Raw genomic sequence first — 19,195 nt, 5'->3', positions numbered from 1 at the left:
AAAAACAGTGACGACCACATGTTAACTAGTTAACCAATATTAATGTAATGAGTGGATGAGAGTTGTCTTTGCACTCTGATCTCTTCACACTTCTTCCCATACAGTCTTTAGTGCTAGGATGATGCTGTGAGTTAGATGCTGCAACAGAAGGAAATGCCCGTGACCAAGGGTAGACCAAGGGCCAACATCCGTGACCAAGGGGCTCTGAATTACTGTTATCTTATTCTCCTAATCTAGTCCACTGACTCAAAGCCCAAATTTCATACTAACGACAGTGTTCCAATCATGACAAAACTCACTGGGATGCTGTGCTCAGTTACATCGGATCAGCAGGACCTTCTGGGGCACCGCAGACTTACTGTCTCACAAGAAAAGTCTCCTGTGCTGTACCAGCTTTTCTATGCTTTCAGTTCATGGAATGAGCCTGCCTATCTTGAGAACTAACCTTCTAATGCAAGTGTGGGAGTGAGGAGAGTGTCCCAGATCATCATGTCTGAACTGAGCATGTCTAAACTGAGGATGACTCAGCCATTAGGCACCGAGACAGCCATTTAAGTCTCGCTCTGCCGGACATGACAGAGCTGGGATTACAAGGTCGGGGTAATCACAGGAGAGCTGGTCTCTAATACAGTGTCGGCTCTTAGGAACTTGGGGTCAGGACCGATGCAAAATACAGCGAGCAAGTCTTCTGGGCGTAAAGAAAGGTGGTGGAAACAAAGTATGCTTACCTGTGCTTTCCTTTTCTTCCGTACAGTACTCTCTAGCGTAGGGGGTTCATCTTTGCCAACAATCTCAGAGAGGTCACCCAAACCCACTTCGGGCCCATGCTTCAAGCCACCTTCTTTCTTTGAGTAGAATCCAAAAAGATCTGACATAATGTCCGCATCTCCCTTCTCCCCCTTTATGAAGTGTACCAGTTCAGTGGAGATACCCAGCTCAGTCACTTCTGCCCTCTCAGCCTCCACGGCGTCATCATGGATACCAAACTGGGTTGGGTCAGGCATGTCCCCCAGGATCTTGGTCACCCTGATATTCTTTGCCCCTTCTACAAGGCCCCCTCCAAACACTGTGTTCCAGAGGACCTGAACGAGTCCTCCCAATAGGGCGAAGAACAACCGGAACAGCCCCAGGAACAACATCCAGAAGAAAGAGAAAAACACCTTTACCAGCTCCTTCACAGCCATCTTTTTCACTTTCCTGTATTGCTTCCTGACGTTCTTCAGGGTTGCCCTCTTTAGAAAGGTGGCAACACTTCTCTTCACGGAGGCGCAGGCCATGGCGAATGCAGAGGCAGGCTCGGAGGACGTGTCATCCTCCCCTTCACCCTCGATTTCTAACGTGTAAGAAGAGTCTTCGTCTTCCTCCTCCTCTTCTGGCCTGTCGGCTGAGTCAGATTCAGAGATCTGAGATGCTAACTGCATTTCAAAGATGGTATCCTCACAGAAGTTTACAAACAGCTCCATCTTTTCCTGTTCTCCACCTTCATTGACAACGTCAAAGATGAACTGTCGCTTAGATTCCTTCACTTGGGGCTTTTCCCATTGAGTTCGGCTACATTCACTGATCTCAAAATAAACACGCTCAATTTTCTTGGCCCCACCCATAATCTCAATACGTCCTAGGTATGGTTCGAAGTAATTCAGCACACTTTCCGCTGGGTCCAACAGGCACTTAAGGCGAGAGTCGTTTGGCATGTGCTCTGACAGATTTGTCAATAGCACTGCCACGTTAAAGCCTATGTCCTTGGCCGGCTCATGGAACCGGTCTACAAAATCGATGTAATTAAACATGTCATTCTCATCAGCTTCTGCACATGAAAGGAGAAAGTCAATCTCTGATGGCGTGTACTGCTTTTGCCCTTCCATGGCCTTCTGGAATTCTTTTTTGGAGATAATCCCTTTCCCATCTGGGTCATATTCTTTGAAGGCATCTGAGCTGGTTAAGTCTTTCAGTTTCAAGAACATGTCAAAGAATTTCAAGATCATTTCTACATTGGTAGATGACTCTACCAGTGTGTCAACCATCTGCTTGCCAATAGTTCCATTTACCACATTCCCTGTGAGGCAGGTTCAAAAAGACATACACATGTATCAATAAATCCACATCGTCGTGTAACTGGGCAGGTAGCTATTCTTAGAAGACTTATGTGCCAACTCAGTCAGCTCTTTTCTGACTGTGATGATTTGGAAATGGGCAGGAGGGAGCAGCAAGCCATAAAGACTACACCACTAGGAGCCAAGGGGGACGGAGACAGAGGGGAGAAGGAGAAGGCCACGCCAGTGCCTTTTTATCTGGCCTGGGGCCCAGGAATTGGTTTTGTTACCAGATTATTGGGGACTCATAGGAATAAGTGGTGCCCTTCCTATCCCCTTAGACCTAGGAGGGTGACCAACTAGATGGCTGGCATACACACTGGCAGCCAGATGTACTGAAAAGCAATGGGGAGGGGGAGAGGATAGGGAAGAGCAAAGCTTAGAGGTTTTCCCCAGTTCATTCTGGCTTTCCTACTGACATAAAATGAGTTGGTTTCAGGCTTTGTCCTTCAGACCACACGCCCTTCACTCATTTTTTTGTTGTTGTTGCTGTTGCTGAAAATTTGTCTTTCTAACCAATGTCATATGGCATGAATGACCTGCCAGAAGGTAACCTGCGTGATTAGTACAGTTAGCACTCAGACCAATTACAGTTGTGTGAATGCCTAGTTATACCAAACAGCCCAACCTTCCAGGAGGGACAGAAGCATCACCACCATGTCCTGAAGGAGATCCAAGAGTTCCTTCAGCAGCTCGATCTGACTGGAATCCTAGAACAGAAACAGGAGATACCCCTGAGCTATCTGATCCCTCAGCAAAGTGCGGGGCAGTGAGCAAGAAGAGCCTGCTCGGAAGTGGTAGGTGAGGGCTGCATCGGACTCGAGAACAAGCTCCCTCCTCATTGTGAATGTGGACGTCCTACCATCCATTGTTCGCAGCACCAGGAAGCTCGCTGCAGCAGGACTCGGCCAATAGTGGTCTTTTATCAGCACGATGTGGCAGATATACCACCTGCTGTCCGAAACTAGTGAACAACCCAATCCACCAAAGAGCTGTTAGATAGATCTAGTCGTTTATGTTGTTGCTTTTGATACTGGGGAAATACAACTGAGGTTTTGGGGACTATTTGCAATCCAATTCAGGTATTGAGATTAAATCACCACACATGGGCTCTTTTTAGGTTCTGGATCAATGCAGGTTCTCCTGATTCTAGTTGGTCGTGATCTGGGCGCCACTGGTTCCTTAAACTGTTCTATAAGCGAGGCTCTACCTCTGGATGGTTTTGACCCGAGTCTCTTTGGTTTCAGTTCCTGCACCGCAGGCAGGGCCCTGTCAGCTGGCACTACGCTCGCACCCTGCGGAGCTGAAGGAGACACTGCTCAGAAGATTGGTGGGCGATTCGGGGGTGGGGTGAAAAATGCATCGGGGCCCCACTTCTTTTACAGACTCTCTCTGTAAAGACAGTTTGTCTAACTCTGTAAATTTCAGAGGGGTTTCCCTCGCCTTTGCTGTGTGTCATAGCTCTGTACAAAACAGACGTGTGGCGTATTAGAGCTGAAAGAGATCTGTTCTAACTCCCAATATTTTATGGGTGATGAAGCAAAATAAAACCCGAAAAGGGAAGTGACTTTCTGAAAGTCGCCAGTGAGGAGGGGGCAGGCCCAGGCTCCTGTTGCCAGACCCTCCGCCAGGCTGCCCCAGCTGGGCTGACGCAGGGCGCAGTTGGCTGATGCATCACTGCCGAATCAGCAGCCCTCCCAAGAACTCTCCCCTTCCGTAAGGCCAGAGTCAAAAGGGGAAAAATGAAAGGGTTAAACAGCACATTCCAGAAGAGAGGAGGCGGATGCGACAGCCCTGAACATTTTAGGCACACACATCATTTAAATCAATGTCGCAAATGTTATTCTAATCAGCCTGAAACATCCCGAAGTTCTCTCTCCTGTGTTGCCATGGAGAGAGACAATCAAACTACTACAGAACGCTCCATTTATTTGTTCGTAACAAATGCTCTGAGTGAGTCTGGTTCATCTTGCCAGAGAGATGGGGAATGAGAAGGAACGACAGAGATGGGGAGGGAGGGGGAGGCAAAGATGAGAGAGAAGGGATGTGTGAATCAGAGAGACATGCAGACATCTGACAGGTCAGGCAGGGCCGGTAGACTGTTGTACACGGACAAAGCAGTGACAGGGAGGCAAAGGGATTAGCACCATAAAGGGCAGATGTGGAGGCAGTCATGAGAAGGGCAGGTCGGGGGACACCAGGAAGGAAGCCGCGTCCATGCAAAAGCCTGTCTGGGGCTGTTCGTGCCTGCTTCCCCCTTAGACCCTTGGTTTTAAAAGTGAGACCTAGTATGCATGGCGCTTCCATCCATTTACCAAGCAGCCACATCCACAATGGGAGTACCGAGGGCTGGGGACTGACTTGGCATTTCACACCAACAGCTCACTGGGGACAGGCCACAGTACCTGTGAGAGTTTCATCTGCATGTTAGCAAATACGTGGAGGAAGCCGACCACCGCGTCCCACAGCCTGCTGTGAGCCAGGCTCTGCTGGTTCCCAATGCAAGGGCCCTGTGGACAGGAGGACACATCCCATTTCACTCAGATGTCACAAGCGCTCCTGTCGCCATCTGGCAAAGCTCCATGGAGAATGCCATGACCACATGGCTGTCCACTCAAGTTAAAAAAAAATTCCTGGTGTTCAATGACTTTTAGGATTTTTTTACCGTTAACCTGAACTTCAAGTATAATTCCATCTCTATCTTTTTTGAAAGCCAAACTCAGAGGGATGACAGTGACCAGATTGCACTTTCCATGTTAATAACCTTTCCTATTTTTGTAGATTACTGAAGCAATATTTCCTATCCTGAACATCCTGAACTTTCATATAGTTTATTGTTCTCTACCCTTGAATCACTCTCAAATCACTCTTAAGTAAGGAATTTCCAAAGAAAACACTGATACCATCTCATGTTCTAGAAAAGTCTTGACAGAATTCCCAGGGAAGAGGTGAGCAGGAGAAATACTGCCTGCTTCCCTAAGTCACGAAAGCTTATTTAAAAATCATTGTTCATGTTCATTTGCTGCCTGATCCCTAGAAACCTCTAGATGCTTTTGGAACAAAGCCTGTTGTGGAAAAAAAAGACTCACAAAGCTTCTCCCTTACTTTTGGGTTAAGTGCTGCATGGGAAATTCTGAAGATTAGGATGGGTCCTCTGATGAATCAGAGGCTGGTCAGGTCTGTTCAAACCATCTTCACAAGGACTTCGCATTCTGTGACACTTCTGATGAACCACCTGTTCCTAGGTTTCTCTCTCCCCATGTTCTTAAAATCCCTGGGTGACAGGGATCCATCTCTCCCTTAAAATCCTCCTTTTCAAGCTGAGTTTTGTGTTTATCTTAGTAAGCAAATGTGATCTGACTGTGCCGGTGGGCTCATCCTACGGCTCATATCACTGATGACCGTGATACGGATACTGATTTTACAGCAGATTACGCCCGAGTACACCCTCTGCTCTTTTCATGGTGGCTGGACTGCTGTAGGCAATGAGCAGAGAAGGCTGAACAGAAAAGAATGCTACAAGAGCCAGACATTCAACCTGAACTCCACCTGTGGTTCCACTGCTAATGCACATAGCTGATGTGCTTCTGAAGTCACCTCTTCCACAGAGTTCCCTTCCGACAAATTTGTAGGATCTTGTGAATTCTGCTTTTAATCTCAAGACTCAAAGTGACACCATTTACACCTTTATTCCTTCGTTCTAGGTATCATTTCTCTACTCCACTGTCCACATTTACTTAACACCTCTGGTGTACTAAACCTTATGCTAGAAATGAAGAATATTAAATTAAATGTGAAATTTTTTCATCTGCAAAGTTTTCAGTCTAGGAGGGAAAGCAAAATGTAATTAGATAAACGCAAGTGTGGCCACACAATGAATAGGTCACGGCCTCACAGGGTGTAGGTCGGTACCCTTGGCTAACAGATGAGAAGCACTGTCAGCACATAGGGTTAGATGCACAGTCCCATGTGCATCCAGATATTCTGCAGGGAAAACAGAATTGGGGGATGTCACAGGTGTTCTCTTTGTTTCTGAGCATGCATTCTGCAGCACATACCTGGATGTATTCTGTAAGGGAATTGAAAATCTGCTTGGTGACCACCAGAGCTTTGGAAAAATTGTGCTGTCCAGACTCATCAATTATGTCCTTCCCTGAATAATACCAGTAGAAATCACTGATCGATTCCTAAGAACAAACAAGTAGAGTTTAGCATTTCCCAGGAGTCTGTCAGTGTAGCCAAAGTCAACACTCAGGAAGAGAACAAGAGAATCCTATATCTCTATGACCCCTTCGCTATGACAGGAACCTGGGGCTCTGTGAAGAAGCCCGAGATAGCTGGCCCCTAGCATCTCTGAAGGAAAAATAGCCCTTCTCAGGAAAAAACAGCTAGGAGAGAGGTCAGCTGGACCCGGGTGACTGTGATATGAGACACTTCATTCACAAGAGAAAATGTGGACTATAGATAAAGATAATAATGGTTATCATCCAAAGAATCACAATGTAACAACATAATAGCTAACCCTAAATGCCAGACATTGTTCTGGGCTTATTACACACATTAAACCTTTCGGTCTTTACTGTCATCCTATGGGATGAGATTTTATAGATGAGAAATTTTATAGATGAGATGAGAAATCGGGAACACAGGGAGGTTAACAGGTCACTCCAGGCCACAAGCTGTTCAGAGGCAGGAGGGGATGAAGAATCAACAAAGAGAAAAGGGAATCCTTTTTTTATGTTTGTGTAGGGCTTTTAAAAAAAAATATTATTTGGATTTTTCTTCAGAGAATTAAACCAAGTGACTTCTCAGCACTTTGTTCCCACACTTTTTGTGACTTTTTCCTAGTGAAGAATCTTTTCTCACTCACAGGTTGTTTGATTGCTTTTAGGTTTTCACTGGCAAAACTGAAAAACAACAGCATTTCATAATAAATGATATAGCTTTAAACCCTCTCCCGCAGGTCAGTCTTCAAACATTCAAATACGCACTTTATGCACAGCAGGTCTTCAAATAACCTTGTTTTGTTCCATGTTGTTTGGTTATAATATTGATGAGATGCTGTAGGAACCTTACTCTAACTTACATCGGTTAGCCTCTGGCAATACTGGTTTCATTATACATCATTTCAGACTTAAAGTCGTAGAACCTCTGATGCCATTGGGGACTTACTGCATTTGACTTCCTATAATTGTGTGGACATAGCTACAATGCTGCCTTACCGGGAATTGATTACCACCCGGGCCTCCCTGACTGTGTAACCAGCTGCCTTTAGCTGTCGGAAGTGCATCTGAGACCCGCCGCCACGCAAGGCCCGCTCACCTGAAGACGCAGAAGGTAGTCCACGGTGCTGATGATGATGTTCACGGTGGTGGTGTTCCCCATCTGAGTCCGCAGGAAGTTCTGAAAGTCTGACAACACCAGGGCTGGGTCAGAGCCCATGCCTGCCGTGCCTAGGGGTCCAGTCACGCTCTCTCAGCTAAACTCGGGAAAGTATACCATGGGAAAAACCACACAGGGCCACCCTGGTCGGGTCTTGGTGGACCCTGCCGGACAGAGCTCTGACCTGAGCCCTCCCACTTTGGGGATACCAGAAACTGGACCTAATGGACCTTGAGGGACTTGACAGAAGGGCTTGGTGTTCAGTTTGACCCCTTGAAGATTCTGGAAGCAGCTTAGCCTGGGTGGTACTAAACAATGTTGGCCCTGAGTTAAAGGTTATTTTATATAGGGTTTCTCATTGACGAATGGATTAACTGTTGTCCTCAAGTCACCAGCTGGTTGCACTCAATGTGGCTTCCTGAACTGAATAATTTTGCACTTGAATGCTGATTTCCCTTGATGAATTAATCTGTTCCACTTACCACTGTTATGTCCTTCACAAAGTAACTGTAGGAATCTAAAGAGATCTCGTGTGAACTCATCATTCTGGAGCACTTTTTCACCTTGAAAACAGAGGACACTGGTGAACATTGTTTGCTTCTAAACACAGAACACCTTCCAATGCCAATGACTGCAAAAATGCTGAAGAAGCTGTGCCAGAATGGTTCGGAGGGAAACTCTGGATGAAAACTGTTTGACCCGATTAACCCAGAGCCAAGGCTGCACAACACAATGACCAAAACAAAGCTAAAATATTGGGCTGCAGGGCACATTTGTAAGGCAAACAATCAGGCTAGGGGCAGTAATGGTTCACAGACCAAAACCCATGCTTTCCAGACGGAAGACTCTTGTTTAATGAAACGTCAAACTGCCGAGTTCAACTTGACATGCAACCTCCAAGCCTAAAAGGGGTCGGAGCTGGGACAGTTAAATCAGATCCCTCAGGACTCACATGTGGTAGGAACTCGGGCCAGCAACTCAGACTTACCACGCTCTCGAACAATGACTGGTGATAAGAGAAAAACAGAGAGGACAGGTAAGAAGACCACCAACACCACACTAAACTGTCTTTAGCTAAGACTGGTTCTTTGAACACATCCAGCCTGGATGCTGGCTTTATCAAAGTTGCTGATGGAAATATTTTGCTGACGTGGAGCAAGTCCTTGAGGATTAGGAACAGTGAACAGGGCCTCTAATCAGATATAATTAAGATTTTTTTTTTGTCAGGAGGAGAGTGGCCTTCACATTCATTAGTTACTTACGTGTTCCTTCCTCAGTAACCATGCCCAGGCCTTCAGCTTTATTCTGCCTCTCAAATGCATTCAAATCAAGGACACTTGAACAGACAAAAGAAAACAAGGTTCAGGGTTGCGCACACTGGGGAACGGATTGCTAACGTCAATGTACCCACGGACTAAGAATATCCTGTCCTTGTAGCATCATAAACACACTAATGCATCACAGTGTGTTTCAGTCTCGCAGCTTTTGTGCCAGGCAGTGTTGTCCAAGGAGTCTTGGAGCTCATGGGCCTGGTCGCATGGCAGAATGGGGCAGAAACACCGATGGTGGCTATCGTCGTTGGTCCAGTGTGAGTCCTTTCTTAGGGATGAAGATTTAGAGAGGCTTTCCAAATAAAGAAGGAACCATTTGTCTTTAAGATTTTCAAGGGAAAGTTTACTTTAAACTGCACTAATTAATATTCACGGCCCATGTTTGCCTACATTCTCCGAGGATCATAAGGAATTGTGGCTTTTAGAGCTTAGGATGAATACTGATAGAGAACGCTACACATTTCTGAATTTCAGAGAGCCACACCCTTTCAGGGTTCTTGTGTCACTCAGGAGCCAAACAGTAGGTGAGATTAAGCTTTCCTGAGGCAATCGTGTTTCCGAACCTTTGACAAGTTGGCCTTCATTTCTCTCCCCACTGTCCCCGCCTGCCTGGTCACAGCCATCACTAAATTCTATGTACAGATTCTACTTAGAACCCTTGTAGGATCTCAAAGCTTAATAGTGAGGACACTATGATCATATCATTTCCAACTGGGGCTCATTCTATTTCTGTAACAAACTCTAGCTCCCAATATGAAAAGTTTCAAAGAACATAAGTCTCACAAGAACATAGCTCTCGGGGAAACTTGTGGCAGAATCTGTTAAGGTTCTACAAAACCTTTCCTTCCTTTCACCACTGGGCAAAGGAAATGACCATCAGCTTGGAAAGACGTTAGACAAAAATCCAGTACCTCTTTTGCCCTTTGAGGGAGTCATAAACATTCTGCAAGTTAGATGAATTTTAAAGAGAAATCAGGGAAAATCCCTACTAACACCTTGCTGGTTCTGCTGTAAAAAGGATTTATTCAACAACACAAAACTACCTGTTTACTCTGGTTCTGCCATCAAGGGAGGACAACACGGACCAGACGTGTGTGGACACAACTCTTCAGCTGCCGCTCCGGTTCAGCAGATGGTCTAGCCACACACATTTCTGACCCCCGCTCCATCGCAAAACTCCCATTTCAAAAAGCTTTAATTTATGTAATGCGTAAATGTTTTACAAATAAGTACTATTTTTATAATCAGCATAAAGCTACTAAAATACCTTACAACTTCTGTTACAAACTCAGTTGGCCTGTAAGGGCATGTCACCTGTTTTTCTGAGCCATCATTAGAAACGAGTTCAGCAACATTACGTACTGCTGACCACCAAGAGACCTCTTAGGGGTTTAACTGAGAATTTTATGAGCAATATGGGACTGAGCTGCCTTGATTTTTGTCATCTTAGTCCACATGTGTGACTTTACCCTCACTGAGTCAGGTCTGCAGTATTACATTTTCTTTCTAAAAGATATAATAAAGGCACTGGCTGTTAGTGAGGAGGAGGAATGCGGGTAAGAACTGGGGATTGTACTGCAGCTCAAATATGCTCCCTCCAGCCCCGGGCACAACGCCTACCCAATCAAATAAGGTTAGTAAAATCATGAAGTCCATCAAGATGAAGGCTGTTCATCTCCCAAATTTTTTAATGGAAAACCTAATGTTCCACCTTAAAGAATATTAATTGGAGGCAAATGAGCTAGTAGGCAAAAGGATTCAAACAACTTCGAATCCTCTTAAAGTGAGCTGCAGACTGTTCGAAAATATACGTGAATATTGGACAACAGGCTGATGCTTTTTTCTTAGATTTCTGGCTCATTTCTGAAATAAGTAAGTATGATAATCTGATTTTTTGTTACAAATTGTTCATGTGTCAGAGGTTCAGTCGTGAGGGAAGGCTTACACAACTTGGTAGTAAAAACAGAAAGTTTGACGCTTTGTTTTTAAGGCTACGCCAAAATATTCCCATGTTAGGATGTTCCTCTGTCATAACATGTACCTACCAAATATCTACTCAAATAGGCTCAAAGACCAGTTAAGGCAAAAGATTAACAAAATGCCTAATGAAACACATAGCCCTGAGTCATAGTGAGGGATTCCTCTTCTCTCCATTCTTTTCTGGCTTGACTTTTACGAGCATATATGTTTAGGAGAAACTCACACTCATTTCTGAGGATAACAACATAACAAAAAAGGGGGCAAGGGGGATGAGAAAGCCAAACAGGTGTGTGCGTGTGTGCGTGTGTGCACACGTGTGCATGTCTAATGGAGACGACATGCCCTTTCTAAGTGCTGTTTGAAAGTCACCCTGAAAGCTGGGGGAACAATGCCCATTCATCCTCTTCCCTTTCGAAAGTAGTGAGACCTCTCTCAATAATTCCATGATAAGCCAGGGTATTTGAGGTCACCCCCACCCCATTCCCCCTTCCCTTGAATACTGAAGAGTTTTAAAAATGCTGTGGGTGGTTTTCCCATATTTACCTGCAAGATTGCATTAGACCAGAAAGGCTCTGAAAGAATCCAGCATCCTTTTTCTCCTTTAGGTAATCTAACATTTTCTGTAAGGGAGACACATTTTAAAGGGAAAAACAATGGAAACAATGCCCCAAGTTCCAACCCTCCTACCTGCAATGGAGAAATGGCACAGTACTAGCCAAGCAGGCGCACTGAGTCAGATCCAGGTGGGGGTTGGAACGCCAGGCAAGCATCAGAACCACCTGTGGACTTGAACCTGCCATGCGTCTGAGCCCCACCCTCTACTGACAGAGCCTGAATCATTTAGGATGGATGCATTTTATTTTATAAAGGCCCACGGGTGTTTCCACTAGGGCAGCACAGTAGATCTTTCACATTCATGGATTCACGGTTTGAACTCTCTCCTACTGGGAATGAACAGCAAGACCGATATTTAGTAACCCNTGTGCATGTCTAATGGAGACGACATGCCCTTTCTAAGTGCTGTTTGAAAGTCACCCTGAAAGCTGGGGGAACAATGCCCATTCATCCTCTTCCCTTTCGAAAGTAGTGAGACCTCTCTCAATAATTCCATGATAAGCCAGGGTATTTGAGGTCACCCCCACCCCATTCCCCCTTCCCTTGAATACTGAAGAGTTTTAAAAATGCTGTGGGTGGTTTTCCCATATTTACCTGCAAGATTGCATTAGACCAGAAAGGCTCTGAAAGAATCCAGCATCCTTTTTCTCCTTTAGGTAATCTAACATTTTCTGTAAGGGAGACACATTTTAAAGGGAAAAACAATGGAAACAATGCCCCAAGTTCCAACCCTCCTACCTGCAATGGAGAAATGGCACAGTACTAGCCAAGCAGGCGCACTGAGTCAGATCCAGGTGGGGGTTGGAACGCCGGGCAAGCATCAGAACCACCTGTGGACTTGAACCTGCCATGCGTCTGAGCCCCACCCTCTACTGACAGAGCCTGAATCATTTAGGATGGACGCATTTTATTTTATAAAGGCCCACGGGTGTTTCCACTAGGGCAGCACAGTAGATCTTTCACATTCATGGATTCACGGTTTGAACTCTCTCCTACAGGGAATGAACAGCAAGACCGATATTTAGTAACGCTCATGGTAGCTGAGGTGTGATCCGAACAAGTCCGACACGCTGAAGCAAGGAGCTCAGCCAGCTCCGAGCCTCATTGAGAGCTCAGTATCTCTTCCACAGTTGGACTTTGTTCCCTCTGTTCTCGGCTACTGGGAAGGCAGGAACTTTGTCTGGCCTAGCAAAAATTTTTTTTTTTAAAGGCCCTTCAAGAAAAATCAGCTGATGGAGTTTGGTGATGGAAGAGAACAGACAGTGAGGGGTGTCTTAGAAAATGGTAGTTCTTCATGAAATTTGTTTGGGATGAATAAAGGCTTGGGAAGATTATAGTCAATAACAGTAGTTATGAGTTTGGAGATTCTCAAAAGCCTGAGATATAAGCCTCACAAATGCCAAAAGTATTTGAAATGTCACTTTCTGCTGCACACAGAGGCTTCTAGGCAGAGCCTGAGTGCCCAGGAGACAGCGGAGCATCCCTGTCTTCCGCAGCCACTTCCGATTCAGGTTGCTGAATGAATCCCATGTGCCAGGCACTCTGCCCCATGCTTCTGTGTTCCCAATTACTGCGTGGTGGCAGGGTTTGTGTTTTGGTTTGTCTCTTGTTCGCACTTCACACTGCTACATCCTCCACCCCCAGAACAGAGCCTGGCTGGCTTTGGGGCTTCACCAGTCATCACTATACAGGTGTTGCATGAATGAGTGAACAACAGGTGTGTGGGACTAGGAACTCCACTTAACTGATCAGGCTCCTTGCTCACAATAAGGCAGCTAATCAAATGAGAAGTTGAAGTAAAAAATTTAAGGCTTACAAAACTTCCTCTAGAGCATAATTGTGCTAAAAAATTCAGCTAATGGTGAAAAGTCACCTAGTGGTGAAAAAACAAAATGTTCTTCTTTTTTAAACCTGCATAAACCCTCTGGATGAGGTATACATCTGTCTGTCAACCCCCACCAGGTTTTATTTATGTTCCCAGCTACTACAACATAACTGGCCTCCAAGGACAAACAGCAGCAAAGGTGGCTCTGGATGGTCCCCTCTGCAGCAGAGTCAGCACCTCTTCCCGGAAGTGTGACAGTTGTCAAATGGGAAGACCCCAGGAAGTCTGCTCCACCTCTGGGGAGTCCCCATTACCTGCTGCACACCTGCGTTGCCTCCATTCAGAATGGCGATCCCCAGCTTCAGAGTCTCAACCACCATGGGGCTCATCTCACCTGTCGTGGTGAAATTCAACTGAATCACCAGGGCAAGAGGGCAAATCACGCCTGCTGGGCTTTACCAGGACTCTTTAATCATGACTCCACTGCACAGTGGGAGCCCTCTGTGGGGTTACAGGGGCCCATCCAGAAACCACGGAAACCACCTTTGCTGGCGCTGATCATCTGAAGGACCATCTCTGCAGCCCCGCGCTCGTGCAGCCGAGCTTGCTGGTACAGGGTTTTCTGCTTTTCCATCTCTTTTTCCTGAAAAAAGTACACAGGGAATTCACTGTGGTGAGGTAAGTTGAGAGGGATAATCTTTACTTGCCTAAGGAAGGTGACCCATGGAGAAAATGTCAGAAGTTTATTTTCAGATGCTACTCAGCTTTTGAAACTGTCCACCCACAATTCACTCATATTTTCATGATTAATTTTCCACTTTTCATATCAAAGGCCACGCAGTCCATTCCTCTTTGATACCAGAATTATAGGATGTGACCCCAGATTCAAATGTGTTTGTTTTCAACGCTGTCATACAAGGAGAGGTTATTCCTGCCGAGTGGCCGGCTGAAGTAACCTGTGTGACCGACACGCCCTCTTATCTGGAATGTGCAGACTGCAGTTTACAGAGACTCTGCCTGAGATCGGGCACTAGACTGTGAAGGCTCTCCAGAACTGTAGTTACATTCATGTATCTTTACTGTTGTTACTTTGTCTATAAAAGTACGAGTCAACTAATACGGCTTTATCTTGGGAGATGTAGGGGCCTGCACTGCCTCAGAATAAAAACTGCTATGATTACACTGTCAGGTCAGTAGGGCAAAACCATCCCAGTGTCTCCACTGCTCTGAATGTCATTTCTGGATGTGTGAATCTGTCCTTCTGTGGCCTCTGTTACTACCATGCTTGGTACAAGTATAAAGTTTCCCAGAAGAACAAACCTAGTGGGATGGTTTGCTGACTGACTGGCTGCCTGCTACCTTTCATCAGGCAGACAGACAGACAGACAATAGAACCACAGCTAATGTGCGTGCTATGCCCAAGCACTTGTGTGTTTGCTACCAGATACCCACAGTGGGTGAGCCACATGGCTAATGCCAGCTGCTGCTTCTGAAGTCCCCACCAACTGGCGTTGGAGGGTGGCCCTGTCTTCAACCTTAGTGAAAACTTACTTCAAATGTTTTTTCCTTGTCTTCATCTTCTTCTTCATTCTCCCCATCCCGACAACTCTGGATTCCATGGAACAGGGAAAGGAAACAGACAATCAAAGGTGAAACCGATAAACAAGACTCTGTTCCACTGTGCAGCGGGGACAGGATGCAATTCACAGGCACCACAGGACCTTAGCTCTTTGTAAAACCAGGAAAACTCTGACCACCACAGGGCAATGTTCCACCTGAAACACCATCTTTGCAGTCACCAAGAGGCTCCAAAATGAGAAATGGGAATGCAGAGATCACACGATGAGGACCTATCTGGTTTAAGCCTGAACTGTTCTACCTGGGAAAGTTCTAGTGTAAACTGAGAGACAGGAGGAGATCAGAGGCATGTAGGTTGTTAATCCCAAAGCGCCCCTTCCCTCCGTGACCCTGTGGTACAGCTGGTAAGGGAACAGGTGCTCCGTACCCCAACACATCCCGCTTTCTGCCTGACATGGAGGTTTCCCACTTGAGGAGGAGCGGGTCCCTTAGCCACTTAGCACTCAGGAGGCCACCGCCCCTCTACGTGACATAGAAACAACGTCTCTGGCCACACTGCCTCTTTGTGGACACTAAGATCACCCTCTAGTTTCTGAGTCTGTTTCCAAATGTAATTTCCTTCGCCTACAGGTGTGTTTGAAAAGTTGAAGGTGTTCTGAACGCTGGGGGGGAATGCAAGGGCAGGCTGCATGTCTGAGCCCTGTAGAGCTGGCTTAGAATTGCCTGTGAGTCTAGCCAACATTGCCCACTGTTTCTGCAAAGGTTCAGGTTTTTCTTAGGGGGAGGGTAGAGAGGCTTGCTAATGTCCCCCCGCACGGCACATGAATTGTGCGATGCCTGGAGCTCACATTGTGACCAAGTCCTGGGCCTGCTGCTCACCCTGCCAGTGTCTGGGGCCTGAAGAGGTCAGAGGAAGACAGACAACCAAGGCAAAAGGCAGTAAACCCGGACATACCTTGGCCATCATGCTGGAATAGGAGGTGTACAAAGGGTCATCTTCCAGTTTGCTGGAAAGAATAAAGGAATTATTAGCAGGTGGCCTTCAAGGCCCAGCAGAAAAGACTGAGAGCCACATGAATCTTCAATAACAGGTCCTAGTGAATTTACCTAGAAAACCCCTACCCCACACCCTGATTCTTAGAAACCACCCTGAAAGTCTGAATTAGCACTGGCTTGACGGGTAATTCAGGGATGAAGGTTACAGTTTCTGGCTGCTTAATCTACAGACCCAGTGTCCAGTGTTATGATGAGAGGGCTGTGGCTTATGGAGCCTCCCTAGATGTATCTTGATGGCCAACATGAGGGCGGTGAGGAGGGCTGCTCCAATCTGGCATCCCCTCTGCTGGCCCTGCCTCAGGGACACAACCACGCCTGGGGCCCAGAGAAGCAGGACGCTCTGATGCGGCTGACCTCCTCTCCGTGAGGGCATTGCGGCTAAAATGGAGAATGATCTGGTGAAGTGGGTCTGGATGCCTTTCCGTCTCCTCCTCCTCCTGCTCCTCCGCCTTGGGAGACTGCTACACAAACCAATGCAGACAGGTTTTAGGCATGGATTTCAGCACGTGCCACACAACTGCATGCGAACAGAGAGACGGTGAAGCGCAAGGCGCAGAGCGCATCGGACTGAAAGCACAAAGAGTCATTCATCACTTATTTCTTTATCACTTACATATTTATTTCAGGACAGAAGCCCGAAGGATGCAAGGTTTGGCATGTAAATGTATCTATTTTTTTCAGCCAACCAAAGAAACATTCCAATTCTGGGGTAAAACAAAATGAAAGGAAAAGCCAAAGCCTGCCCCCAGGGAGGAGCGCCAGACCCCAGTCAGCAGAACTCTCATGCAAGCTGTGGGCACCCGCGTTCAGGAGGGAAGCCCTGGAGAGGCACCCAAAGGGCTGGGTCTCTTGGCCCACACCTGGCACTTCTCTTGGAGAACTGGGCTGGAGGTAAGGATGGGGCAAGAGTTACAAAGCACTGGGGCCTTTGGGGAGCTAATACTGTTCTAGACTGAACCCAGATAAACATTTCTCTTTTCTAACCTCACTCCTGATTCTAAAAATCTTGTTTTTCCTGAAAGATGACATCCTGGAGTTGCAGGCCTTACTGTTTCTCCTCTTACTGAGTCTTTTCTCGATGTCCTTTTACAGAAAGGGAGATAGCAGCTGGTGCCAGAGGTAAACGTGAGCTTTGGAGCACGGCCAGCAGGGTGGACCGTACCCAGTAAAATGGTGAGAAGTGCACAGGGTGTGTGAGAGGTTCTGAAGAAGTGGATGGCTGAAACAATGCTCATTATCAACTTCATACTAATCAAGAGACTAGGAAAACCAAGGAACTGCCTTTCTCACTGACAAGCACTCACTAAAATCAATGAAGGCCATAAAAACAAACGGAGGAAAAGTAGGGGAGAAAAGAGAAAAAGAGATGAGCGGAGGAAGAGAAACAGAAGGAGACAGGGAAGGATAAAGAGAGAAAGAAATGTGAGAAATGGTGAATATGGGAAACACAGGGCAAGACTAGTGGACAAGAGAAAAATGAGAAAGAGAAATAAAGAAAAGCAAACACACACATACACAAACAAACAAACATTAACCATGGGTTGGCCAGAGGACACAAGGGTTGGTTTTCTTCCTGAGCTGGGATGAAGCTCTATGGTCTGACACCGCCAGCTTCCTCCCCTTGCATGTCATTGTAAGACGTTTTCAGCATGAAGTCCATTAGAGAGAAACGGGGCATGACAAGTTTTCTGAGGGTCAAATACAGAAATGTGAGATGCAGGAAGGGGGTTTAGATGTGCCTTTCCTAAAGCTGAGCTATGACCACAACTGCGGGGCCTAGACCAGGGCGGGGCGGCCTCCTGCCAGCATTGGTGCTCCCAACTTAACAGCATCAGGTTTCCACGGTGCGGCTGTGCATCCCAAGAAATATTAGTTGTTAATAATGACGATGAGGATGATAACAGCACCTCCAAGTGAAATTCATCCTCTGGCTCTTAACAACCATTAGCAGGGCTTCCCCCGATAATTTATGCTGTTAGTTTCTTTCAAATTTACACACTTGATTTTTGTGAATCTTTAACTGTTATAATGCACACACATGAATACAAAAATCAAATTCATTCACACTCATATCTGCTCCCAGTTGAGTCTGTACTTACAGCCAAATCCTGTACTAGTCTCTCTTCAAAGGAACACTCCTCTGTTTCTATCCAAAATCTCTGATAGCCATGGAGGAAGAGGTTAATAGAGCGGTGCCTGAGCGGAAGGGGTGAGAGTGAGGTCAGGAGGGATCCATGGGACACCTTATTTTAGTCTGGGGGTGGTTAACAGTTAGTAAGCAGAACAGACTTTTGTACAATTCTTATCTTCTGATTGGTCAGGGTAGCCTCTAGCACACCATAGCACTTATTTCAAAAAACCAGAAGCCTCTAACATAGTGCTTCCTGGATGTCTGGGTCACCTTCTAGACTGACAGTGGTCGGAGAAAGACCTGGAGGTGACCACAATCCCACTCTGGTCTCCCAAGGTCCTTATCACATTTCCCCTCTAATGAGAAATAATTCATCAGTCCAAGGCACAGTCCAGAGGTATTTGTTTAATATGGCAATGTGACCATTCCTCTTTGTAGATCACATCTCCAGGTAATCCAGTCCAAATCATGCTGGTGGCGAGTGGGTTAGTCTCAGATATACTGAAAAGAGCCAAGCTCAGCTTCTTCACGGGCCTCGAAGGAGCCACAGCTGCAAGGTGCTCCAGCCTGGACTTAGGAAGTCAAGCCTTGGGAAGGCTTGGGTGAGCTGTGCTCCTTAGCATAACTCCTGCTGCCTCGGGGGCTCCAGCTGTGGCCCTGGGGCCTGGAAACACGGACTACCTGGCACAGCCACCGGCTCCCCAGAAGCCGGACTGACTTCTGGGAATCCAGTCCAGTGAGCAGCAGGTAATTGGCTCCCAAATGTGAAAAGAGTAGTGAGGCGGAAGGAAAGAAAAGAAGACAGTCAAGACCAGAGTCATCAAGACCTGGTCATGGTTTCTGGCAGAACACAGCCAACTTGCTATCTTTCTTTAAGATCTGACCAATCAGAGTTGCTTTTTAAAAATTGTACAAATTTATGTCTCTATGGTAATGTTAAATCATGGTCAAGAAAGGAGGAGTGTGCAAAGAATGAGCAGGTCCCTCCACAGGTTACATTACCATTAAAATGGGTATAAGCCTGTCATACTGAGTTTTTTCATTAACCTTTTCCAGCCAAACCCGTTGAAAGGTGCTCAGGAAGAAATTGTTATTTTTGTGTCTGGGGAAAAGCATACAGGTTTTCTTTTAAAAACTAACATCAGAGAAACAGTTTCCACATAATAAAATCAATCCCTTTAGCCCTCCAGTTTGGAAGATTCCA

The 19,195-nt window shown here is 46.2% G+C and overlaps 1 protein-coding gene across 1 annotated transcript in view; it reads right to left on the bottom strand.

Moving 5' to 3' along the window:
• Positions 1-19,195, bottom strand: part of RYR3 (ryanodine receptor 3) — a 521,285-nt gene that overhangs the window by 23,695 nt on the left and 478,395 nt on the right. The window contains exons 74-88 of the mRNA XM_037056141.1: positions 17,960-18,056; positions 16,215-16,321; positions 15,760-15,811; positions 14,778-14,834; positions 13,770-13,869; positions 13,541-13,620; positions 11,996-12,072; positions 8,738-8,811; positions 8,464-8,481; positions 7,958-8,038; positions 7,416-7,504; positions 6,152-6,280; positions 4,499-4,603; positions 2,722-2,803; positions 729-2,056 (exon numbers count right to left, since the gene is read on the bottom strand). Coding sequence (XP_036912036.1) covers positions 729-2,056; positions 2,722-2,803; positions 4,499-4,603; positions 6,152-6,280; positions 7,416-7,504; positions 7,958-8,038; positions 8,464-8,481; positions 8,738-8,811; positions 11,996-12,072; positions 13,541-13,620; positions 13,770-13,869; positions 14,778-14,834; positions 15,760-15,811; positions 16,215-16,321; positions 17,960-18,056 — 2,476 coding nt within the window. The remainder of the gene's footprint in view (positions 1-728; positions 2,057-2,721; positions 2,804-4,498; positions 4,604-6,151; positions 6,281-7,415; positions 7,505-7,957; positions 8,039-8,463; positions 8,482-8,737; positions 8,812-11,995; positions 12,073-13,540; positions 13,621-13,769; positions 13,870-14,777; positions 14,835-15,759; positions 15,812-16,214; positions 16,322-17,959; positions 18,057-19,195) is intronic.

Source organism: Sturnira hondurensis, unplaced genomic scaffold (assembly GCF_014824575.4).
Source record: "Sturnira hondurensis isolate 20B ecotype Veracruz unplaced genomic scaffold, ASM1482457v3 Scaffold0008782, whole genome shotgun sequence".
Lineage (NCBI taxonomy): Eukaryota > Metazoa > Chordata > Mammalia > Chiroptera > Phyllostomidae > Sturnira > Sturnira hondurensis.
This window is presented reverse-complemented; position numbering and strand designations above follow the sequence as displayed.